The following is a 26,586-nucleotide window of genomic DNA, read 5'->3' on the forward strand; positions in this document are numbered from 1 at the left end:
GCCAAGTAAAGCCCCCCCCTCCCCCGGTCAGACCCTCCCCTAACCCGAACAACGCTGGGCCAGTTGTGCGCCGCTCTATGGGACTCCAGGTCATGGCCGGTTGTGACACAGCCTTGGATCAAACCTTGGTCTGTAGTGACACCTCAAGCACTGCGATGCAGTGCCTTAGACCGCTGTGATACAGCCTGGAATGGAACCTGGGTCTGTAGTGACTCCTCTAGCTCTGTGATGCAGTGCCTTAGACCGCTGTGATACAGCCTGGAATGGAACCTGGGTCTGTAGTGACACCTCAAGCACTGCGATGCAGTGCCTTAGACCGCTGTGATACAGCCTGGAATGGAACCTGGGTCTTTAGTGACTCCTCTAACTCTGTGATGCAGTGTCTTAGACCGCTGCGCCACTCGGGAGGCCTACATTTATCTAACTCTAATTCCATTGTTTTGCAGAAGAGCCAATGAGCTCTCTCTCTCGCTCTCTCCATGGTCTGTCTGTCTGTCTCTCTCTCCGTGTCTGTCTGTCTGTCTGTCTCTCTCTCTCTCTCTCTCTCTCTCTCTCTGTCTGTTGCTCTCTATATGTCTCTCTCGCTCTATCTTTCTCTCCATCTTTCACCCTGTCTCTCCCATAGACACACTGCCCTCACTGTGACTCTCCCTTCCTGTTTATGTGTGTGTGTTGTGTGTGAATGCGTGCGCATGCGTTTAACTTTGTGTGCGAGTGTATGACTGATGCCCTATGATTAGGCTGTGCTTTGCCTGTCTGATGTTGATGAGATGTGAGATAGATGACAGAGGAGATACTGGGAAAAAAGGCCTCTCTCCTGGCTATGATTAGAACAGGCTGGTCTAGTATTCATGCTACAGCACGGTTGTAACTAGCATACCCTAGCTGCTGTCTGGCCCTCCTACCAGCACACACATCATTACAATAGCCTAGCTAACACACTGCTGGCCACCCTCATCAGAACTAGAACAGACTCAGTCGGGCTGGCTCTACTTTTACCTCAGAGGAGAACTCAGCTTAGTATAAAACATTTCGTTTTCTTTAATTTACCTGATGAGGTTCATTCAGACCACAGCTACACGGGAGACACATCAAGACACAACAAACAAGCATAAGCAATATACATGATTAAAATGTACATTTCCAGGTAATCTACAGTTGAAGTCTGAAGTTTACATACACTTAGGTTGGAGTCATTTAAACTCGTTTTTCAACCACTCCACAAATTTCTTGTTAACAAACTATAGTTTTGACAAGTCAGTTAGGACTTTGTGCAGGACACAAGTAAATTTTACAACGATTGTTTACAGACAGATTATTTAACTTACACTTCACTGTATCACAATTTCAGTGGGTCAGAAGTTTACATACACTACGTTGACTGTGCCTTTAAACAGCTTGGAAAATTACAGAAAATGATGTTACGGCTTTAGAAGCTTCTGATAGGCTAATTGACATTATTTGAGTCAATTGGAGGTGTACCTGTGGATGTATTTCAAGGCCTACCTTCAAACTCAGTGCCTCTTTGCTTGACATGGGAAAATCAAAAGAAATCAGAATAAAAATTGTAGACCTCCACAAGTCTGGTTCATCCTTGGGAGCAATTTCCAAACACCTGAAGGTACCATGTTCATCTATACAAACAATAGTACGCAAGTATAAACACCATGGGACCACACAGCCGTCATACCGCTCAGGAAGGAGACGTGTTCTGTCTCCTAGAGATTAATGTACTTTGGTGTGAAAAGTGCAAATCAATCCCAGAGCAACAGTAAAGGACCTTGTGAAGATGCTGGAGGAAACAGGTACAAAAGTATCTATATCCACAGTAAAACGAGTCCTATATCGACATAACCTCAAAGGCAACTCAGCAAGGAAGAAGCCACTGCTCCAAAACTGCCATAAAACAGCCAAACTATGGTTTGCAACTGCCCATGGGGACAAAGATAAATACTTTTTGGAGAAATGACCTCTGGTCTGAGTAAACAAAAATCGAACTGTTTGGCCATAATGACCATTGTTATGTTTGGAGGAAAAAGGGGGAGGCTTGCAAGCCGAAGAACACCATCCCAACCGTGAAGCACGGGGGTGGCAGCATCATGTTGTGGTGGTGCTTTGCTGCAGGAGTGACTGGTGCACTTCAGAAAATAGATGGCATCATGAGAAAAAATTATGTGGATATATTGAAGCAACATCTTAAAGCTTGGTCGCAAATGGGCCTTCCAAATGGACAATGACCCCAAGCATACTTCCAAAGTTGTGGCAAAATGGCTTAAGGACAACAAAGTCAAGGTATTGGAGTGGCCATCACAAAGCCCTGAACTCAATCCTATAGAAAATGTGTGGGCAGGACTGAAAAAGCATGTGTGAGCAAGGAGGCCTACAAACCTGACTCAGTTACATCAGCTCTGTCATGTGGAATGGGCCAAAATTCACCCAACTTATTGTGGGAAGCTTGTGGAAGGCTACCTGAAATGTTTGACCCAAGTTAAACAATTTAAAGGCAATGCTACCAAATACTAATTGAGTGTGTGTAAACTTCTGACCCACTGGGAATGTGATGAAAGAAATAAAAGCTGAAATAAATAATTCTCTCTACTATTATTCTGACATTTCACATTCTTAAAATAAAGTGGTGATCCTAACTGACCTAAAACAGGGACTTTTTAGTAGGATTAAATGTCAGGAATTGTGAAACTGAGTTTAAATGTTTTTGGCTAAGGTGTACGTAAACTTCCGACTTCAATTGTATCGATTTCGTCAACTATTTCTGAATGGAATATTCTCACCTTTTAGATTTCTAAAGGGTTTACTGTGTCAGGTTATGGTTGCCCCTGACCCCTGAGCTAAACCAGGATGTGGGTGCTGTTTATCATGCCTCTGCTCAGATGTTTCCTCCATGCCCTCCTTGTTCCTAATCACAGCATAGCCTTGAGAAAACACACACACAAACATACACACAACCTTGAGAACACAGCACAGACTTCCCTCCTTCAGACTCTGATCACATGAACTCTCCTTACACTGCCTCTATTCGCCCCTCTCCCTTAGGAATTCTGGGAATTCTGCGGCTCCTGAAAGATCGGTTCACAAACATCCACGAAGGAATAGTATTCTCTGCCTGACCCTAACCCTTAGCCTTTCTGATCAAGGGCCCTGTAGAAGTTCCATGAACCATCTATTCATAACATCCTAAAGATGAATGTCCCTCAATATACTTCTCAAGGCCATGTTCTCACTGCTCACAGATTCCAAGATGTTACACATCAATGTTAGGTAAACTGCCAGCCCTGTGAGTAAATAGCCAGAACACATGGGGCTGAATGATATTTTCTTGTCATATCTTGGTACTTGGTAAGTCTCTTGGAACTTCAGTCGTCTCATTGATGCTGTTTGTTTGTGTTGTTGTTAATGACCAGGTATGAGACCACCTCCAGTGAGGAGGAGTCGAGCGGGGAGGAAAAGGAGGAGGCCGAAGAGGTGGACAGCTCTGAGCCTGAGGAGATGCAGGAGGATCAGGGGAAGGAGGAGGAGCAGGAGGAGGGAGCTGGAGAATCCCAGGGCCAGGGAGAGGACACTGCCACAGGAGAGATGGCCCAGGGAGCAGGCCCTCAGGCTGGGGAGACAGAGGGCCAGGGAAACCCTCAAGACCCAGAGTCCAGCCAGGCACTCCTGGAGGAGCAGCCAGAAGCAGGGTGAGACAGGACTTCTTTATCAAGGTTCTTAACTTTTGCAGAAAATGTCCATCTCAGTGGAGGTCTTCTGAAATGAAATTAACTGTGAATAAACCATCTGCAAAGAAAATATACAGTTAGCCGAACAAGTATAAATGGCACCTCTATTCAGACCCCTCTCATCCCACAGAGGTCTCCTTATGGCAGCCTACGTCCATCCTTCATCCCCAATGTGTCTACTCTAGTCTCTGATGTCAGACACACAATCCAGGTCTTTGTTCAGGTGAGGGCCAGCTGCATCCTGCCTGGAGCCTTCAGTGTAGAGCCTTCGGTCTAGAGTCTTCAGGGCCAAATGAGTGCAGAATGAGAGGTGCTGAGTGAAACATTGATACAAAAGCAGTCTTCTGCTGGGGCCCGGCCCTATAATGGTCTGGCCCCAAGAGCTGACCCTTTCTGCTGCGTGCACACACACACACACACACACACACACACACACACACACACACACACACACACACACACACACACACACACACACACACACACACACACACACACACACAGAGTGAGGCATGATTCAGTGACAGGGAGGATGTGTGGGATATGTTGACGTCTCAGAAACAGGCCCTCGGGGGGTTTGTTTCTAATGCTGATCTACTGTATGACTATCACAAGGCCTGACGTCTCAGAAACAGGCCCTCGGGGGGTTTATTTCTAATGCTGATCTACTGTATGACTATCACAAGGCCTGACGTCTCAGAAACAGGCCCTCGGGGGGTTTATTTCTAATACTGATCTACTGTATGACTATCACAAGGTCTGACGTCTCAGAAACAGGCCCTCGGGAGGTTTGTTTCTAATGCTGATCTACTGTATGACTATCACAAGGCCTGACGTCTCAGAAACAGGCCCTCGGGGGGTTTATTTCTAATGCTGATCTACTGTATGACTATCACAAGGCCTGACGTCTCAGAAACAGGCCCTCGGGGGGTTTGTTTCTAATGCTGATCTACTGTATGACTATCACAAGGCCTGACGTCTCAGAAACAGGCCCTCGGGGGGTTTGTTTCTAATGCTGATCTACTGTATGACTATCACAAGGCCTGACGTCTCAGAAACAGGCCCTCGGGGGGTTTATTTCTAATACTGATCTACTGTATGACTATCACAAGGTCTGACGTCTCAGAAACAGGCCCTCGGGAGGTTTGTTTCTAATGCTGATCTACTGTATGACTATCACAAGGCCTGACGTCTCAGAAACAGGCCCTCGGGGGGTTTATTTCTAATGCTGATCTACTGTATGACTATCACAAGGCCTGACGTCTCAGAAACAGGCCCTCGGGGGGTTTGTTTCTAATGCTGATCTACTGTATGACTATCACAAGGCCTGACGTCTCAGAAACAGGCCCTCGGGGGGTTTGTTTCTAATGCTGATCTACTGTATGACTATCACAAGGCCTGACGTCTCAGAAACAGGCCCTCGGGGGGTTTGTTTCTAATGCTGATCTACTGTATGACTATCACAAGGCCTGACGTCTCAGAAACACTTCATTTCCCGACTGCCGTTTATGATAATTAACTCGACCATTGCAGCACTACTAAAATATGTCTGTCTGTCATTATGAATTGTTAGGAAAGGTGACTAAATGTTATGTTATGTTAATGTAGGTGGCTAAATGTTATGTTATGAAAGGTGACTAAATGTTATGTTATGCTATGAAAGGTGACTAAATGTTATGTAAGGTGGCTAAATATTATGTTATGACAGATGACTAAATGTTATGTTATGTTATGAAAGGTGACTAAATGTTATGCTACGCTATGAAAGGTGACTAAATGTTATGAAAGGTGACTAAATATTATGTTATGTTATGAAAGGTGACTAAATGTTATGTTATGTTATGAAAGGTGACTAAATGTTATGTTATGTTATGAAAGGTGACTAAATGTTATGTAAGGTGGCTAAATATTATGTTATGAAAGGTGACTAAATGTTATGTTATGTTATGAAAGGTGACTAAATGTTATATTATGTTATGCCATGAAAGGTGACTAAATGTTATGTTATGTTATGAAAGGTGACTAAATGTTATATTATGTTATGCTATGAAAGGTGACTAAATGTTATGTTATGTTATGAAAGGTGACTAAATGTTATATTATGTTATGCTATGAAAGTTGACTAAATGTTATATTATGTTATGAAAGGTGACTAAATGTTATATTATGTTATGCTATGAAAGGTGGCTAAATGTTATATTATGTTATGCTATGAAAGGTGACTAAATGTTATGTTATGCTATGAAAGGTGACTAAATGTTATGTTATGAAAAGCGACTAAATGTTATGTAATGCTATGAAAGGTGACTAAATGTTATGTTATGTTATGAAAGGCGACGTAATGCTATGAAAGGTGACTAAATGTTATGTTATGTTATGAAAGGTGACTAAATGTTATGTAAGGTGGCTAAATATTATGTTATGACAAGTGGCTGAATGTAATATTATGTTCACACAGGGAGACGATAGATAAGGACTTCATGGAGGCGTGTCACTACATTAAGGATCGTATGGCAGAGGTGGCAACCCCTGATAAAGAAATGGTAAGAACATTTCCCCTCTAAAGTCCAAACAGTATTGCATGAGGTTGGTTGCCATCCTTGTCACATAATGTGATCCCCGGCCTGTGCGGGACTCCGACCCCACCAGTCTTCACACTATGAACCCTCCATCTGTCTCCCAGCTCCACTATGAACCCTCCATCTGTCTCCCAGCTCCGCTATGTCCCTCCGTCTCCCAGCTCCGCTATGTCCCTCCATCTGTCTCCCAGCTCCACTACGTCCCTCCATCTGTCTCCCTGCTCCACTATGTCCCTCCATCTGTCTCCCAGCTCCACTATGTCCCTCCATCTGTCTCCCAGCTCCACTATGAACCCTTCATCTGTCTCCCAGCTCCACTATGAACCCTCCATCTGTCTCCCAGCTCCACTATGTCCCTCCATCTGTCTCCCAGCTCCACTATGTCCCTCCATCTGCCTCCCAGCTCCACTATGAGCCCTTCATCTGTCTCCCAGCTCCACTATGTCCCTTCACCTGTCTCCCAACTCCACTATGAACCCTCCATCTGTCTCCCAGCTCCACTATGAACCCTTCATCTGTCTCCCAGCTCCACTATGTCCCCCGTCTGTCTCCCAGCTCCACTATGAACCCTCCATCTGTCTCCCAGCTCCACTATGAACCCTCCATCTGTCTCCCAGCTCCACTATGAACCCTTCATCTGTCTCCCAGCTCCACTATGTCCCCCGTCTGTCTCCCAGCTCCACTATGAACCCTCCATCTGTCTCCCAGCTCCACTATGAACCCTCCATCTGTCTCCCAGCTCCACTATGAACCCCCCATCTGTCTCCCAGCTCTACTATGAACCCTCCATCTGTCTTCCAGCTCCACTATGTCCCTCCATCTGTCTTCCAGCTCCACTATGTCCCTCCATCTGTCTCCCAGCTCCACTATGAACCCTTCATCTGTCTCCCAGCTCCACTATGTCCCTCCATCTGTCTCCCAGTTCCACTATGAGCCCTCCATCTGTCTCCCAACTCCACTATGTCCCTCCATCTGTCTCCCAGCTCCACTATGTCTCTTCACCTGTCTCCCAGCTCCACTATGAACCCCCCATCTGTCTCCCAGCTCCACTATAAACCCTCCATCTGTCTCCCAGCTCCACTATGAGCCCTTCATCTGTCTCCCAACTACACTATGAGCCCTCCATCTGTCTCCCAGCTCCACTATGAACCCTTCATCTGTCTCCCAGCTCCACTATGTCCCTCCATCTGTCTCCCAGCTCCACTATGTCCCTCCATCTGTCTTCCAGCTCCACTATGTCCCTCCATCTGCCTCCCAGCTCCACTATGTCCCTCCATCTGTCTCCCAGCTCCACTATGAACCCTCCATCTGTCTCCCAGCTCCACTATGAACCCTCCAGCTAATTTCTGTCCCTTTCAATTAAACGGGGAAAATACCTAAAAACAAATTGAAAAAGTACAACCGCTAACAAACCCTAACCCTAGTTTTATGTCAACATCATGGTTCAACCCTAACCCTAACTCTAGCTTAATGTCCACATCCACACCCTCAACCGAACCCTAGCTTCAACCCTCAACCTAACCCTAGCTTCAGCCCTCATCCTAACCCTAGCTTCAACCCTCAACCTAACCCTAGCTTCAACCCTCAACCTAACCCTAGCCTCAACCCTCAACCGAACCCTAGCTTCAACCCTCAACCTAACCCTAGCTTCAACCCTCAACCGAACCCTAGCTTCAACCCTCAACCTAACCCTAGCTTCAACCCTCAACCGAACCCTAGCTTCAACCCTCATCCTAACCCTAGCTTCAGCCCTCAACCCTCAACCTAACCATAGCTTCAACCCTCAACCTAACCTTAGCTTCAACCCTCAACCTAACCCTAGCTTTATGTCCACATCCTGGTTCAACCATAACCCTTGTTTCCCCCTTTTTATAGACTTTTGTGGTGGTGTTGTGCCAGGAGTGGTTCCATGTGTCTCAATGTTTGTCATCTCTAATAGTGTGTGTGCTCTCTCCCTGTCTTCAGAGACACATCCTGACCGTGTTGTACCAGGAGTGGTTCCGTGTGTCCAGTCAGAAGGACTCGCTGGCCGACACTGTCACCCTCTACCTGAGAGAGGTGGGCATCGCCACGCCAACCCTCCTGCGTTACATCGTAAACCTGGCCGATGGTAACGGCAACACAGCGCTCCACTACAGCGTGTCCCACTCCAACTTCCCTGTGGTCAAACTGCTGCTGGACACTGGTATGGGATATTCATCCACCTCTCTACAATACACTGGTATGGGATATTCATCCACCTTTCTACAATACACTGTTATGGGATATTCATCCACCTCTCTACAACACACTGGTATGGGATATTCATCCACCTCTCTACAACACACTGGTATGGGATATTCATCCACCTCTCTACAACACACTGGTATGGGATATTCATCCCCCTTTCTACAATACAACGGTATGGGATATTCATCCACCTTTCTACAACCCTCTCACTCTCCACTATCTCACACCCCCTTTTTATCAGTCCCTACTCCCTACCTCAACCCTTTTTTACTGAAACGATATTTATGGCTTTCTCACGTTTGTTCTGAAACCAATAGTGAACAATACTTGGAGTGTGTCAATGCCAGATTTGTCTCTGATCTAATGCAGAGGTGGAAAAAGTACTCAAATGTCATACTTCAGTAAAAGTAAAGATGTCTTAACAGAAAATGACTAAAAGTGAAATATCACGTAAGTATCAAAAGTGAATGTAATTGCTAAATTATACTTAAATCTCAAAAGTAAAAGTATAAATCATTTCACATTCTTTATATTAAGCACACCAGATTGCACAATCTTCTAATTTTTTAAATGTATGGATAGCCAGGAGCACACTCCAACACTCAGACATAATTTACAAATGAAGCATGTGTGTTTAGTGAGTCCATCTGATCAGAGCCAGTAGGGATGACAAGGGATGTTCTCTTGATAAGTGCTTGAATTGGGCCATTTTCCTGTCCTGCTAAGCATTCAAAATGTACTGAGCACTTTTTGTTTTCAGGGAAAATGTATGTAATATTTTCTTTAGGAATGTAGTAGAGTAAAAGTAAAATAGAAATAGTAAAGCAAAGTACAGGTACCCCCCAAAACAATACCTAAGTAGTACTTTAAAGTATTTTTACTTAAGTACTTTACACCACTGACCCAATGCCATATATGGTCTATTGATGTGTGTGTGTGTGTGTGTGTGTGTGTGTGTGTGTGTGTGTGTGTGTGTGTGTGTGTGTGTGTGTAGGTCTGTGTGAGGTGGACACCCAGAACAAAGCAGGCTACACAGCGGTAATGCTGGCCTCTCTGACAGCTGCTGATGGATCAGACGACATGGAGGTGGCTCTACAGCTACTGAGACAGGGAGATGTCAATGCCCGAGCCAGCCAGGTACACACAACATGTACTCTATCTCATTGTACACTCACACACTAACACTGAACCACTACTCATTGTATATTCCCTCTGGTATGCAGTCACAGCCTGTATATTCACTCTAGCATGCAGTCACAGACTGTATATTCACTCTAGCATGCAGTCACAGACTGTATATTCACTCTAGCATGTAGTCACAGCCTGTATATTCACTCTAGCATGTAGTCAGTCACAGACTGTATATTCACTCTAGCATGCAGTCACAGACTGTATATTCACTCTAGCATGTAGTCAGTCACAGACTGTATATTCACTCTAGCATGCAGTCACGGATCGTATATCCACCATATATCACTAGGGCTTTCCTGAGAAAATTGGAACCATCCTGGTAATATCCCAGTATTCCCATTCAAGCTGGAAATGCTATTTAAAAGCATATAATGCTAGCGGAATAAATCTGACCTGATTCTACCACTGTAAATGGAGAAATATGGACAGGAATCTAATGGATTCTTATAGTATTGGTCACAATTTAATCAACTCAACGTTCTGTCAATGTCACCACACAATTTGGTTATGTAGCCTAGTTCAAATGTAGGTCAAAAACATTATGAGGTTATTAGCCTACAGCCTAGTGAAAATTACATTTGTTTTAGCTTACCTTTAATTCAAAGATGTCAGCCTGCTTGTTTGTCTGTTTCTCTCCCCTTGCACCTGGCTTTTAGGGAGATTTTGGAAGGTTGTGACTGTTTTTACTTTATGATAACATGATTATTGTGATGACTTCGTCACAGGGAACAAATCCGATTCTCCTCTAAACAAACAAGCAAATAGGCCTAATATTGGAGCTTCAGCACCATGGATAGCTTCAGCACCATGGATAGCTTAAGCCCCATGGATAGCTTCAGCACCATGGATAGCTTCAGCACCATGGATAGCTTCAGCACCATGGATAGCTTCAGCACCATGGATAGCTTCAGCACCATGGATAGCTTCAGCGCCATGGATAGCTTCAGCGCCATGATTAGCTTCAGCACCATGGATAGCTTCAGCTCCATGGATAGCTTCAGTGCCATGGATAGCGTCAGCGCCCTGGATAGCTTCAGCACCCTGGATAGCTTCAGCACCATGGATAGCTTCAGCACCATGGATAGCTTCAGCACCCTGGATAGCTTCAGCACCATGGATAGCTTCAGCACCCTGGATAGCTTCAGCGCCATGGATAGCTTCAGCGCCATGGATAGCTTCAGCACCATGGATAGCTTCAGCACCATGGATAGCTTCAGCGCCCTGGATAGCATCAGCACCCTGGATAGCTTCAGTGCCATGGATAGCTTCAGCACCATGGATAGCTTCAGCGCCATGATTAGCTTCAGCACCATGATTAGCTTCAGCACCATGATTAGCTTCAGCTCCATGGATAGCTTCAGCGCCATGGATAGCTTCAGTTCCATGGATAGCTTCAGCGCCATGATTAGCTTCAGCACCATGGATAGCTTCAGCACCATGATTAGCTTCAGCACCATGATTAGCTTCAGCGCCATGGATAGCTTCAGTTCGATGGATAGCTTCAGCGCCATGGATAGCTTCAGCTCCATGGATAACTTCAGTGCCATGGATAGCTTCAGCACCATGATTAGCTTCAGCACCATGGATAGCTTCAGCTCCATGGATAGCTTCAGTGCCATGGATAGCTTCAGCGCCATGGATAGCTTCAGTGCCATGGTTAGCTTCAGCGCCATGATTAGCTTCAGCGCCATGGATAGCTTCAGCGCCATGGATAGCTTCAGCACCATGGATAGCTTCAGCACCGTGGATAGCTTCACCGCCATGGATAGCTTCAGCACCCTGGATAGCTTCAGCGCCATGGATAGCTTCAGTGCCATGGATAGCTTCAGCGCCCTGGATAGCTTCAGCACCCTAGCTTCAGCGCCATGGATAGCTTCAGCACCATGATTAGCTTCAGCACCATGATTAGCTTCAGCGCCATGGATAGCTTCAGCGCCCTGGATAGCTTCAGCGCCATGGATAGCTTCAGCGCCATGGATAGCTTCAGCACCATGGATGGCTTCAGCACCATGGATAGCTTCAGCGCCCTGGAGTTATCCCTGAGAATATATGTCAGGCGTCTGCATTAGCTTTTGTTACTGTAACATCATGGAACAATGTTACAAATGTCTATTTCCTCGGGTGCGCTTGTGGACACATTGTAGTAGCCTACCAGTCATTTTGTTCAAATTGAGAAGCTGCAGTTTATATTTTGAATTTCTGCTAGTGCTTCAAAGATAGTTTGGAGATTTGTGAATGTGAGATGGAGATTGCCTTCAGTAACTGTCGAGAAGTTGCGTGTAGCCTACACATGATAGTCAGCAATACAATTTATAGAAGTCATGCAAGTAAGTGATGTTTTCTATTGGTTGACTTTACATTGAGTAGGCTAAATATGGTAGGCTGCTAGCGTTGTGAATACTAGTTTAATGTAGACTATGAATTAAGTGAGTTGATGTGTCCGGTTCATGTATGCAACTGTTTGCATACTGTGTTTTTGTATTAGTGCTGCATACATTTTTATATTTTATTGGTCTACGGAAAACGGGAAGACGCTTGGTCAGGAAGTCCCGGGATATCGGTCACCACTATTAAACCCTACTGTACACAGACCCATTGTATAGTGTAGACACACACACCCATTGTGTAGACATACACTCAGTCATTTTCAGACAATCACACACCTGTACACACAGTGACCTATAGGCAATACTCACTGACTCAGCTAGTCACTCAGGACCACTGTCCTTGCCTGTACTTGACCCACTACAAATATACAGTGCATTCGGGAAGGATTCAAACCCCTTGACTTTTTCCACATTTTGTTACGTTACAGCCTTATTCTAAAATGTATTAAATTGTTTTTTTTTCATCATCAATCTACACACAATACCAAATAATGACAAAGCAATTTAAAAAAAAAAAAAAAAAAAAAGAAATATCACATTTACATAAGTATTCAGACCCTTTACTCAGTACTTTGTTGAAGCACCTTTGGCAGGGATTACAGCCTCGAGTCTTCTTGGGTATGACACTACAAGCTTGGCACACCTGTATTTGGGGAGTTTCTACCCTTCTTCTCTGCAGATCTTTTCAAGCTCTGTCAGGTTGGATGGGGAGTGTCTCAACACAGCTATTTTCAGGTCTCTCCAGAGATGTTTGATCGGGTTCAAGCCCGGGCTCTGGCTGGGCCACTCAAGGACATTCAGAGACTTGTTCTGAAGCCACTCCTGTGTTGACTTGGCTGTGTGCTTTGGGTCGTTGTCCTGTTGCAAGCGGACCTTCGCCCCAGTCTGAGGTCCTGAGCGCTGTGGAGCAGGTTTTCATCAAGGATGTCTCTTTCCATCAAACCTGACTAGTCTCCCAGTCCCTGTTGCTGAAAAACATCCCCACAAGCATGATTCTGCCACCATAATGCTTCACTGTAGGGTTGGTGCCTTGTTTCTCATGGTCCTTTAGATGCCTTTTGGCAAACTTCAAACGGGCTGTCATGTGCCTTTTACTGAGAAGTGGCTTCCATCTGGCCATTCTACCAAAAAGGCCTGATTGGTGGAGTGCTGCAGAGATGGTTGTCCTTCTGGAAGGTTCTCCCATCTCCACAGAGGAACTCTGGAACTCTGTCAGAGTGATATCGGGTTATTGGTCACCTCCCTGAACAAGGCCCTTCTCCCTGAATACTTCCGAAGGCACTGTATCCTGTAGTTTCCCCCTCTCACATTTCATTCCTCTTCTCTTTTCTCTTCCTCTCTCTCTTTGTCTCCTGTTTTCTAGGCAGGGCAGACGGCCCTCATGCTGGCCGTCAGCCATGGTCGCACAGCCATGGTGCGGTTGCTGCTGAGCTGCCAGGCTGACCTCAACATTCAGGACAAAGACGGTTCGACTGCACTCATATGTGCGTGTGAGCACAGTCACGTGGAGATCGCTCGGATACTACTTGAGTCTGACCACTGTGACACCAGCCTCACAGACAAGGTAGGTACACACACATGCATATCACACACACGCATAACACACACTAATGTGAACACACACAAGCATGCACACACACACTTGGACGCTCACACACACATGCACAGACATACACTTTGAACTTCCCAAAACATTGAATGTCAAAACAACCCAACAGTGCCACTATCTGGCTAAACAGTGAAGTGCATAATTTTCTCATGTTCATTGACACAGGCTCTCAGAGGATGTCACATCCCCTAGTATCACAGCGGCCGGGAGTTGACCAGAAACACACTGTCCTATTTTTCCTCCACAGAGTGATAGCAGAATGGCAGACAGATAAGGCAGGAATTAGCTGCTAGGTTAATAACTGTTTTGTGGAGCTGTCTGTCTGGGTTTGACACAGTAATGAATCCCTCTTAGAAGGTATTATACTGTACTGGATGTGTAGAGGTGTCTGTGTGTGAATGGCTCGGAGTGGAGCTATGGCTAGAATCAGACCTTCTTTAAGGCCTTCAGGGCAGTCAGACAGGGGGCTAAAGTAGACCCTGGAAACCCAGACAGAGCTGTGTGGGCTGTGGCTGAGACAGACAGGTTAAATAATTCACTTATAATCTGAGGATACCTCTTTCTACGATCCTCTCTCATGGCCAGAGATGGTATTATTCTGCTCTCACCCATTGGTCCCACATTATCTCACTAAGGGTTATTTTCTTCATGATATGATTGGTTGTCGCAACCAGAAATTTCCTTGACTCACCGTTGTCAGGGCGCTGGCAGGATATAGCTCATCAGTCGAGGTTGCAACACCAGGAATTAACAAGTGTAGAGAATTCTGCATTTTCTACCAAGAATGAACATGTCTCCTGAAATGGCAAGCATCCTTACTTTTAAAAATCGAGTCAAATTAAATCAAACCCAATTTTATTCATCATATATACAGAATACAGGGGGGTGTAAACAGTGCTATGAAATGCTTGCTTGCAAGTCTTGGGGGTATGATATTTGTGCGTCTAACTTTCTCACTCATCATTATTTACAATTCATCAGGACTATCCATAATCCTGGAAGCATCCACATTAATGTAGAAGTGTTTAGAAACACATTTTATTCTCATTTACAATAAGTGACTCCAAAATGACACAATACATTATTTATCAGTCATTTTTATTGGGCACAAAATAATCTGAAACACAACCAAAACAGAGGAAAAGTCACAAGCGTGATGTAATCATTGTGTTCTAGGAATATGGGACCAAATACTAAACTTCTGGCTACTTTAATACACATAAGTGAATTTATCCCAAAACTTTTGTTTCCTCTTAAATTGGGGGACTATGTACAAAAAGTGGTGTAATAAAAAGTGGTGTAACATGGATGAAAACACCCTCAAATTAAAGCTGACAGTCTGACAGTATCATTTCAAACCCAAAGTGCTGGAGTACAGCCAAAACATTTCACCATCCCAATACTTTACATGGAGTATTTGGCTGTTTTGACTGCCGGAGCCAAATCAGACTTTAAAAAGAACATATATGGTCCATGGACTAACGTTAGCCAGGGGACTGACTGATGGACTGGCGAGCTCAGGTGTGGAGGACAGAGGCCCAGGTGGTGGAGTAGCCCGTACAGGAATGTAGGCCAGGGGACTGACTGATGGACTGGCGAGCTCAGGTGTGGAGGACAGAGGCCCAGGTGGTGGAGTAGCCCGTACAGGAATGTAGGCCAGGGGACTGACTGATGGACTGGCGAGCTCAGGTGTGGAGGACAGAGGCCCAGGTGGTGGAGTAGCCCGTCTTGGAGTGGAGGACAGGGGACTGACTGATGGACTGGCGAGCTCAGGTGTGGAGGACAGGGGCCCAGGTGGTGGAGTAGCCCATCTTGGAGTGGAGGACAGGGGACTGACTGATGGACTGGCGAGCTCAGGTGTGGAGGACAGGGGCCCAGGTGGTGGAGTAGCCCATCTTGGAGTGGAGGACAGGGGACTGACTGATGGACTGGCAAACTCAGGTGTGGAGGACAGAGGACTGACTGATGCAGCTGTGGACCGGATGCTGGTAGAGGGGGTGGGAGTAGGACGACAGGTGCCAACAAGAGGCAGGGCTGTCTCCAGCACTGGAACTGTCAGGTCCGGAACTTCTACAAGCTCCACAAAGCCCTCATCATCCTCCCCTTGGATATCAGGATCACCCGTCTCCAATTCCTCAATGGCAGCCTTTATAATCCTGCAGCACCAAACCAGTCTGAACGAAGAGGTACTCCAAACCGATCAGTTCCTCTTAAGAAAAAAAATACAAAAGAATATGAGAATACACCAGACTGAGTATGGAATAATTCTATAATAACATTTCAGAAAGAGAAATGCGTTGCTGTTTGTATTAAATATAAAAGCTGCATTAGATTATTAATTAAATGATATTGCCATTACCAGTGTATTTGCGTAGAACAGTGTAAGGAACCATATGTTCCAACTGATGACCTTCCTACTGCATTTGGGACAATAAAGGTATCCTGCTGCCACATAGTAGGATCCGTCCACATCCACAACCTGCCGGATCTTCTGGTGGAGTCCAGATGAGGTCAACTCTCCCCTCTCACAGTCAGAATGTGGGCAATAGAGCTTCACCTGACACAGCCCTGCTCCACACTCTTTTAGTATTTTTTGTCTAAATCCTGGAACCCTTACTGTCTATTAAGACGAGGCTTCCATTTGGCAGTTTGCTGAAGCTGGCTCCCATGTCTGCTGTGAAAATAAGAGGGAAAGTTTGTGTTTAATAAGCATAAATGATATACATTTTAATGACAGTAAACAGATTGGATTAATGGATGGAACAATAAAATGAAGTGTTTAAACTCTAGCTACCTATGTTGTTATCTCTAGCTACTTGCTAAAGGACATTTCTAACCACAGACACACCAGCATAAGCAAGAGAATAGGATATCGTTCGTGCCTTTTAATTCATAATTAACATGATGACCCGTCCCTAGCCTATTTGATATCAAGACAGTGTTTGCCCTATAGCTGTGTCTAGTCCAATTAGCTCAATTCATAAAAAGAGAAAAGGAGAGGTTTGCTGACGCTGAGTGACAAAGCACAACTACAAGCTATAAAAACCACACTATGTTTAGATAGCTAGCTCCGGCAGTAAGAAAATAAGTTTAGTATGGTAAGTGGGGTTAACAGACTATTTTGATAGTCATGGACGTTAAGCTAGCTAACGTTACGTTACTTCGATCACCTGTGTCAGTGTCAAAACACCCGTTGACTAACGCGTTAGATAGCGTTAACGTTACAGTAGCACTGTAAATCTTGTTGCTAGATATTCCGATCGATGATCAATGAAAACAGCAGAAGCAAAACATTGTAGCTAACGTTACTTCAGAAAATAAAGATAACTGGCGAAAAAAATGACCTAAGAGGAAATACACTGCTCAAAAAAATAAAGGGAACACTTAAACAACACAATGTAACTCCAAGTCAATCACACTTCTGTGAAATCAAACTGTCCACTTAGGAAGCAACACTGATTGACAATACATTTCACATGCTGTTGTGCAAATGGGATAGACAACAGGTGGAAATTATAGGCAATTAGCAAGACACCCCAAATTAAAGGAGTGATTCTGCAGGTGGTGACCACAGACCACTTCTCAGTTCCTATGCTTCCTGGTTGATGTTTTGGTCACTTTTGAATGCTGGCGGTGCTTTCCCTCTAGTGGTAGCATGAGACGGAGTCTACAACCCACACAAGTGGCTCAGGTAGTGCAGCTCATCCAGGATGACACATCAATGCGAGGCAAGAAGGTTTGCTGTGTCTGTCAGCGTTGTGTCCAGAGCATGGAGGCGCTACTAGGAGACAGGCCAGTACATCAGGAGACGTGGAGGAGGCCGTAGAAGGGCAACAACCCAGCAGCAGGACCGCTGCAGGACCGCTACCTCCGCCTTTGTGCAAGGAGGAACACTGCCAGAGCCCTGCAAAATGACCTCAAGCAGGCCACCAATGTGCATGTGTCTGCTCAAACGGTCAGAAACAGACTCCATGAGGGTGGTATGAGGGCCCGGGTATGAGGGCCCGACGTCCACTGGTGGGGGTTGTGCTTACAGCCCAACACCGTGCAGGACGTTTGGCATTTGCCAGAGAACACCAAGATTGGCAAATTCGCCACTGGCGCCCTGTGCTCTTCACAGATGAAAGCAGGTTCACACTGAGCACATGTGACAGACGTGACAGAGTGTTGAGATGCCGTGGAGAACGTTCTGCTGCCTGCAACATCCTCCAGCATGACCGGTTTGGCGGTGGGTCAGTCATGGTGTGGGGTGGCATTTCTTTGGGGGGCCGCACAGCCCTCCATGTGCTCGCCAGAGGTAGCCTGACTGCCATTAGGTACCGAGATGAGATCCTCAGACCCCTTGTGAGACCATATGCTGGTGCGGTTGGCCCTGGGTTCCTCTTAATGCAAGACAATGCTAGACCTCATGTGGCTGGAGTGTGTCAGCAGTTCCTGCAAGAGGAAGGCATTGATGCTATGGACTGGCCCGCCCGTTCCCCAGACCTGAATCCAATTGAGCACATCTGTGACATCATGTCTCGCTCCATCCACCAACACCACGTTGCACCACGGACTGTCCAGGAGTTGGCGGATGCTTTAGTCCAGGTCTGGGAGGAGATCCCTCAGGAGACCATCCGCCACCTCATCAGGAGCATGCCCAGGCGTTGTAGGGAGGTCATACAGGCACGTGGAGGCCACACACACTACTGAGCCTCATTTTGACTTGTTTTAAGGACTTTACATCAAAGTTGGATCAGCCTGTAGTGTGGTTTTCCGCTTTAATTTTTAGCGTGACTCCAAATCCAGACCTCCATGGGTTGATAAATTTGATTTCCATTGATAATTTTTGTGTGATTTTGTTGTCAGCACCATCAACTATGTAAAGAAAAAAGTATTTAATAAGAATATTTCATTCATTCAGATCTAGGATGTGTTATTTTAGAGTTCCCTTTATTTTTTGGAGCAGTGTATATTTTTACGTGGTCCTCTTGACTAGAGTTTGAAGGTCCCGCCATAGCCCTATCCACATTGGTCAATTGTTGGCTACTTGTTGGTTGCACAGGCAACTCAGATTGGTTGGCGAGTGCAATTATTGGTTACTTCTTGGTTGCAGACAGCGATATGATTGGTTGTCGCAACCAGAAATTTCCTGACTCATCCTTGTCAGGGCACTGGCCCTCTGTGGCAATGGCCTTTGTGTGGTGTAGTTTTGAGCTGTGTGGCTCATTACCCAGGTCTCATGTTTCTGAGGGGAAGGGGTCTAAAGTACACATTCTCTGGCTTGTGGAGAGGGCACTATTCACTCTTCTAACATGATTGAACCTACAACATTTTTATTTACTCCATGAGTGAAGAAACATTCTCTCTACCCCTCTCACCCACCTCTCTCTCTCTCTCTCTCATTGTCTTTAGGATGGTCAGAGTGCTCTTTCGGTTGCGGTAGCGGCCTCCCACAGTGAGCTAGTTGACCTTCTGAAGACCCATTCTGACTCCACCACCCAGGCCTCTAACCTCTCCTCCACCACCACCTCAGCCACCATTATCACCACCACCACCGCCTCTCTCCTCTGAGTCCTCTCCAGAAGCCCCTCTCTAACCCCCACCCCAACACAGAACTCTCCCACCCTAGACCCACCGTAGCCCGGACCCCATTCGCCAGACCCAACCCTACCCTAGACCCACCGTAGCCCGGACCCCATTCGCCAGACCCAGCCCTACCCTAGACCCACCGTAGCCCGGACCCCATTCACCAGACCCAACCTTACCCTAGACCCACCGTAGCCCGGACCCCATTCGCCAGACCCAACCCTACCCTAGACCCACCGTAGCCCGGACCCCATTCGCCAGACCCAACCCTACCCTAGACCCACCGTAGCCCGGACCCCATTCGCCAGACCCAACCCTACCCTAGACCCACCGTAGCCCGGACCCCATTCGCCAGACCCAACCCTACCCTAGACCCACCGTAGCCCGGACCCCATTCGCCAGACTCAACCCTACCCTAGACCCACCGTAGCCCGGACCCCATTCGCCAGACCCAACCCTACCCTAGACCCACCGTAGCCCGGACCCCATTCGCCAGACCCAACCCTACCCTAGACCCACCGTAGCCCGGACCCCATTCGCCAGACCCAACCCTACCCTAGACCCCCATGGAGGACAGACAAAGGCTGTATTCACCACCACTCAGCTCACAGGCCTACTGGACCTGTGCTGCAAGGAACCAGAAAAACACACATTATTCACATTTCTGCCAATATTCCGTGGGCGGGACTCTGGAGTTATGTATCAACCGTTTGGCAGCCAGCCAATCAGAGAGGGACCTGTGTGTGTCAATCAAAGAACCCGTAGCCGTGGCGACAGTGGGGATCGACAGGTGATCCATGAAGAGTGCAGAAAGACAACAGAAGGATGATGGATTGATGCTTTCCAAAAAAAAATGCTCTTCAGGCAAAAATCTTCTTAAGCACATGATCTACCTTCAAAATCTGTCATATTATTATCAATAATATGGTTATTCTTCCTTTTTATTCCAATGATGACATTACTATTATTTTATATTTGGACATAAGCCATTTATTAAACCATAAAGTCAATGTTATAATAGTGTTTTATCAGACACACAAAGTATATTTATTTTGCGTTGCACTTTGTTTCACTCTGTTTGATTGCTATTCAGACTGTACATATCATATCCATGCTTGGTTTGTTTTCATCAGTATGACTTAACGATTGACTCACTGGGAGGTCTTCCAATATGAAGGGTGTATAGTAGGATGCAGCATGCAGCAATATAATAACAAAAGGCAGAATCTTCCGAAGCTACTAAACTGCAGTATGATGTAGTAACTCTCCACTTACTACTCTTCTCAACGATCTACAACTCTTTTTCTCTTTCTCGCTCTCATGCACTAGCCTGGTCTCAGAGCATTTCATATGTTTCTGTACGTACAGTAAATCCTAGACATTCCATTTAGTATGATATGTAACGTTTTGTATGGTATGTATTCAAATGTGGTTATCCATCACCCGTTTCGTATGGTATATTACGGATTACAATTCATATTATATGTTACGAATTTTCATAACAAACAATATTTAATGAATTTGCTAAACGTATGATATGTAACGAATTCTAGCTGGTGGCTAATGTTAGCTAGCGCGCTAAAGTTAGCTAGGCTAGTGGTTAGGGTTAATTATTATTATTTTATTTAGTACTTTTACCCTTTTTTCTCCCCAATTGGTGGTTACAGTCTTGTCTCATCTCTGAAACTCCCCTACGGACTCGGGAGAGGCGTAGGTCGAGAGCCATGCGTCCTCCAAAACTCGACCCTGCCAAGCCGCACTGCTTCTTGACATACTGCTTGCTTTACCCGGAAGACAGCCGCACCAATGTGTGTCAGAGAAAACACCGTCCAACCGACGACCGAAGTCAACTTGCAGGCTCCCAGTCCACCACCTTCCCTTAACCCAGACGACGCTTGGACAATTGTGCGCCGCCTCATGGGTCTTCCAGTCAAGGCCGGCTGTGACACACTACCTGGGGCTGTCGTGATGCCTTAGGCCGCTGCGCCACTCGGAAGGCCAGGGTTAGGGTTAAGTTTAAAGGGTTAAGGTTAGAGTTAGAGGAAGGGTTAGCTAAACGGGTTAAGGTTAGGTAAAGGGTTAGTTAAAAGGGTTAAGGTTAGGGTTAGGGCAAGGGTTAGAAAACATGCTAAATAGTTGCAAAATATTTGTAAGTAGTTGAAAAGTTGCTAATTAGCTAAAAGTTTTCAGCAATGAAATTCGCAACCTTTGGATTGCCAGACGTTTGTGTTATACACTCACCCATCCACCCCTAGATGTTTGTGTTCTACATCCACCAATCCACCCCTAGATGTTTGTGTTCTACATCCACCCATCCACCCCTAGATGTTTGTGTTATACACTCACCCATCCACCCCTAGATGTTTGTGTTATACACTCACCAATCCACCCCTAGATGTTTGTGTTCTACATCCACCCATCCACCCCTAGATGTTTGTGTTATACACTCACCCATCCACCCCTAGATGTTTGTGTTATACACTCACCCATCCACCCCTCGATGTTTGTGTTCTACATCCACCCATCTACCCCTAGATGTTTGTGTTCTACATCCACCCATCCACCCCTAGATGTTTGTGTTATACACTCACCCATCCACCCCTAGATGTTTGCGTTCTACATCCACCCATCCACCCCTAGATGTTTGCATTCTATATCCACCCATCCACCCCTAGATGTTTGTGTTATACACTCACCCATCCACCCCTAGATGTTTGCGTTCTACATCCACCCATCCACCCCTAGATGTTTGCATTCTACATCCACCCATCCACCCCGACCAACCACCCTCCTTTCGTATTTGCCTTAAGTAACCATCTGTCTTACGTAATCATATCATACTAAATTGGGTGTCTTGGATTTACATGCAGAATAATACAAAATGCTCTGAGACCAGGTGGCACGCGCACACACACACACACACACACACGCACGCACGCACGCACGCACGCACACGCACACACACACACACACACACACACACACACACTCTCTTCCACTGTAATGTATCATTCCCTTTGACTGCCTGCTTTATAGATTACAAATCAAATAATGTATGCAACCAAAATCGCTACAAAATGCACAAAGAATGTCAGTTTTACATTCCAGAATCCAGATAGCATTCAGCAGGCCTCCTAAGGAACAACATCACAGCACTTAGCACAGGAAGCAACACAGTAGAGATCTCTCCATTACTTGCCAGACTAGTAACATGTTCTCTACTGTCCTCTGCAGTCAGTGATGTTACACAGCTCTTTCTCCCATGTGGACACAAATACAGGTTTCACTGCTAGAAAAGTAGAAATGTTGTTCTTAGGGGGATTGTGCCTCTCTCTTCCACCCCAATTTTCTCTCTATATTGAACAATAGGGCACTGGTGCAGAGAAATGACATGAGAATATACTATCTATCCTATCAGAAAATGAAGAGGTCCCAAAGGAGAGGTGCTGTACTCACCAGGTGGAGTGGTGCTGTCTCTCTTTCTCACCTGTTTATCACAAGGCAGGCCTAGGAGCTGAAGACTGACCTCAACTGGTTAAAGGTCTATATGGAAATCTAACTGTACATACATATACAGTATTGTGGAAAATATATCTGGTATGGTCTGACATTTGCTCTTAAATATATTTAGTATTTATTAAAAATGCTATATTTTTACAATATACAGTATATGCATGGGCCAATAGTCCAATGATTGTGTTGGAATATGTGAATTTATTGGTTCTTCTGGATGGTATATATAAGCTAATTGGTCTACTTTAAAAAGCAATGTAACTTTTCATTGGTTGGGTGGTTCACGTTCGTCTCTCATTGGACAAAGCTGTGTGCTGTACTGTGTCAACAGGACTGACTGTTGTGAGACTGTACTTCTACATTACAATCAGATGAAAACAGCTGTACCTGCCTGTAATATTCCTACTGTCAAATGGACTTTTATGTTAACCATTTACAAATCAAAGAATTGCTTCTAAATAAAAAGGAGACTTTGAAACTGGTGTGTGTAGAAGTTTATTATGTCACGATTCAACAGATGTATATTAGCCTCTGTACACTATTATGGACAGAGTCAATCCACATGGCGGAAGATCCGCGTTATAGCGAGATTGAAATGTAAAGGTCATTTCCAATTAAGCCGGCATAGTGTGTACCGTAAACGCAGTCTCTGCAAACATTGCCTTTACATTTCAATCGCACTTTACCACGGATCTTCCGTGATACGGATTGAATCTAGGCCTTTTACAAAGGATTTATAGTATACAAGCACCACTCGCCGCACTAGCCTCGCATTCATGTGGGTGCTAAGAATCTAGAAAGCATGCTAGGTAGCGGTACGTATCAACAGTCATTGTTAGCCAATCCAGTAGGGGTTGGAAGCTATGGTAAGCTTCAATTGCTCACTCGCGTCACAATATCGCGGAGGATTTGAGTACATTTCCGCTTTCCCCAACTTTAGTCCCACCCTGTTCAGCTCCCTCGCCCATGCTCGCATCGCCCACGGTCCACCGCCCACGGTCCACCGCCCACGGTCCATCGCCCACGGTCCACCGCCCACGGTCCGTCGCCCACGGTCCACTGCCCACGGTCCACCGCCCATGCTCGCATCGCCCACGGTCCATCGCCCACGGTCCACCGCCCACGGTCCGCCGCCCACGGTCCACCGCCCACGGTCCATCGCCACGGTCCATCGCCCACGGTCCACTGCCCACGGTCCACCGCCCATGCTTGCATCGCCCACGGTCCGCCGCCCACGGTCCACCGCCCACGGTCCACCGCCCACGGTCCATCGCCCACGGTCCATCGCCCACGGTCCACTGCCCACGGTCCACCGCCCATGCTCGCATCGCCCACGGTCCATCGCCCACGGTCCGCCGCCCACGGTCCGCCGCCCACGGTCCACCTCCCACGGTCCACCGCCCACGGTCCATCGCCCACGGTCCATCGCCCACTCCGCTTCTCTCACTTGCCTTCCATTGAAAGTGAATGGCATCCGATGTGTCACCGCATGATGCAGCTTCCTAATGTAAACGGGTCGTTAGTCTCTGATAGGACTGAATTAGTGCAGACATGTTTATTTTCCTTTTCTGTGCTGTCCATCTAGAACACAGACCTCACAGGCAGCTGTCCGCCTCCACAGAGTCACAGACCTTCACTCAGCCACTGTTACTCTGCCAGACAAACCGCTCACCCCAGGGACATCACAGACAACATTAAATGCCATGTGTCACTCACTACAGCAGGGGTTTCAAAGATATTCCACAGAGATATTTTTGGTTTTATCCTTTCAATTAAGACCTAAACAAACAGACGAGGGAGTCCCTTACTAATCCGTGACCTTCATTAATCAATCAAATACAAGTGAGGAGAGAACCCACAATCGGCCTTCCATGGAATGTGTTACTTGCGCTACTGTGTGTGTGTGTGTGTGTGTGTGTGTGTGTGTGTGTGTGTGTGTGTGTGTGTGTGTGTGTGTGTGTGTGTGTGTGTGTAAAACTAGCTTGTACCAGCAGATGGCAATGTTACTCTAGGATAAAGACCAGTGTGACAGTTGCCTCCTCAGAATGCCAGCATGTTAGTCAACAGGCTGATCTCCGATCCAAATTCTCACAATAACCTTGCGTTATATAGATAGATGTAGCCTACCTTAAAAAATAAAAAATGAAACAAAGATTAACGTTGAATGCTAAGCCGCTATCATAGTCAGGTACAATGGCTTTACCACAGCAGCAGCAGCATCAGGCCTCATTCACTCCAAGCATCTGAAGGAGCAATGGTAAACTCCATTTACCTCTCCATGCCTCTCCATGCTGCTGCTAACTGTACAGAACACGTCTTTACCTCTCCATACCTCTCCATGCTGCAGCTACTAACTGTACAGAACACGTCTTTACCTCTCCATACTGCTGCTACTAACTGTACAGAACACGTCTTTACCTCTCCATGCTGCTGCTACTAACTGTACAGAACACGTCTTTACCTCTCCATGCTGCAGCTACTAACTGTACAGAACACGTCTTTACCTCTCCATGCTGCTGCTACTAACTGTACAGAACACGTCTTTACCTCTCCATGCTGCAGCTACTAACTGTACAGAACACGTCTTTACCTCTCCATACTGCTGCTACTAACTGTACAGAACACGTCTTTACCTCTCCATGCTGCTGCTACTAACTGTACAGAACACGTCTTTACCTCTCCATACTGCTGCTACTAACTGTACAGAACACGTCTTTACCTCTCCATGCTGCTGCTACTAACTGTACAGAACACGTCTTTACCTCTCCATACTGCTGCTACTAACTGTACAGAACACGTCTTTACCTCTCCATACCTCTCCATGCTGCTGCTACTAACTGTACAGAACACGTCTTTACCTCTCCATGCTGCGGCTACTAACTGTACAGAACACGTCTTTACCTCTCCATACTGCTGCTACTAACTGTACAGAACACGTCTTTACCTCTCCATGCTGCTGCTACTAACTGTACAGAACACGTCTTTACCTCTCCATACTGCTGCTACTAACTGTACAGAACACGTCTTTACCTCTCCATGCTGCTGCTACTAACTGTACAGAACACGTCTTTACCTCTCCATACTGCTGCTACTAACTGTACAGAACACGTCTTTACCTCTCCATGCTGCAGCTACTAACTGTACAGAACACGTCTTTACCTCTCCATACTGCTGCTACTAACTGTACAGAACACGTCTTTACCTCTCCATGCTGCTGCTACTAACTGTACAGAACACGTCTTTACCTCTCCATGCTACTGCTACTAACTGTACAGAACACGTCTTTACCTCTCCATGCTGCTGCTACTAACTGTACAGAACACGTCTTTACCTCTCCATGCCTCTCCATGCTGCTGCTGCTAACTGTACAGAACACGTCTTTACCTCTCCATGCTGCAGCTGCTAACCGTACAGAACACGTCTTTACCTCTCCATACCTCTCCATACCTCTCCATACCTCTCCATACCTCTCCATACTGCTGCTGCTAACCGTACAGAACACGTCTTTACCTCTCCATGTCTCTCCATGCTGCTGCTGCTAACTGTACAGAACACGTCTTTACCTCTCCATACTGCTGCTGCTGCTAACTGTACAGAACACGTCTTTACCTCTCCATACCTCTCCATGCTGCTGCTACTAACTGTACAGAACACGTCTTTACCTCTCCATACCTCTCCATGCTGCTGCTGCTAACTGTACAGAACACGTCTTTACCTCTCCATACCTCTCCATGCTGCTGCTAACTGTACAGAACACGTCTTTACCTCTCCATACC

At 46.1% G+C, this 26,586-nt stretch overlaps 1 protein-coding gene and 1 long non-coding RNA gene across 4 annotated transcripts in view; one reads left to right on the forward strand and one right to left on the reverse strand.

Moving 5' to 3' along the window:
* The window catches only part of kank4 (KN motif and ankyrin repeat domains 4), a 144,700-nt gene extending 121,414 nt beyond the window's left edge, over window positions 1-23,286 (forward strand). For all 3 annotated transcript variants that reach the window (XM_036978652.1, XM_036978653.1, XM_036978654.1), the window contains 6 exons: window positions 3,420-3,695; window positions 6,193-6,277; window positions 8,279-8,498; window positions 9,537-9,679; window positions 13,484-13,684; window positions 19,124-23,286. In XM_036978652.1, coding sequence (XP_036834547.1) covers window positions 3,420-3,695; window positions 6,193-6,277; window positions 8,279-8,498; window positions 9,537-9,679; window positions 13,484-13,684; window positions 19,124-19,282 — 1,084 coding nt within the window. In that variant the 3' untranslated portion in view covers window positions 19,283-23,286. The remainder of the gene's footprint in view (window positions 1-3,419; window positions 3,696-6,192; window positions 6,278-8,278; window positions 8,499-9,536; window positions 9,680-13,483; window positions 13,685-19,123) is intronic.
* Window positions 14,811-16,402, reverse strand: LOC110522895. Its single transcript, XR_005051885.1, has 2 exons — window positions 16,089-16,402; window positions 14,811-15,938 (listed from the first exon to the last, which is right to left on the reverse strand). It is a non-coding gene; the product is annotated as an uncharacterized LOC110522895 (long non-coding RNA).
* Window positions 23,287-26,586: the final 3,300 nt, after the last annotated feature.

The sequence above is a fragment of the Oncorhynchus mykiss genome, chromosome 5, assembly GCF_013265735.2.
Source record: "Oncorhynchus mykiss isolate Arlee chromosome 5, USDA_OmykA_1.1, whole genome shotgun sequence".
Taxonomy (NCBI): domain Eukaryota; kingdom Metazoa; phylum Chordata; class Actinopteri; order Salmoniformes; family Salmonidae; genus Oncorhynchus; species Oncorhynchus mykiss.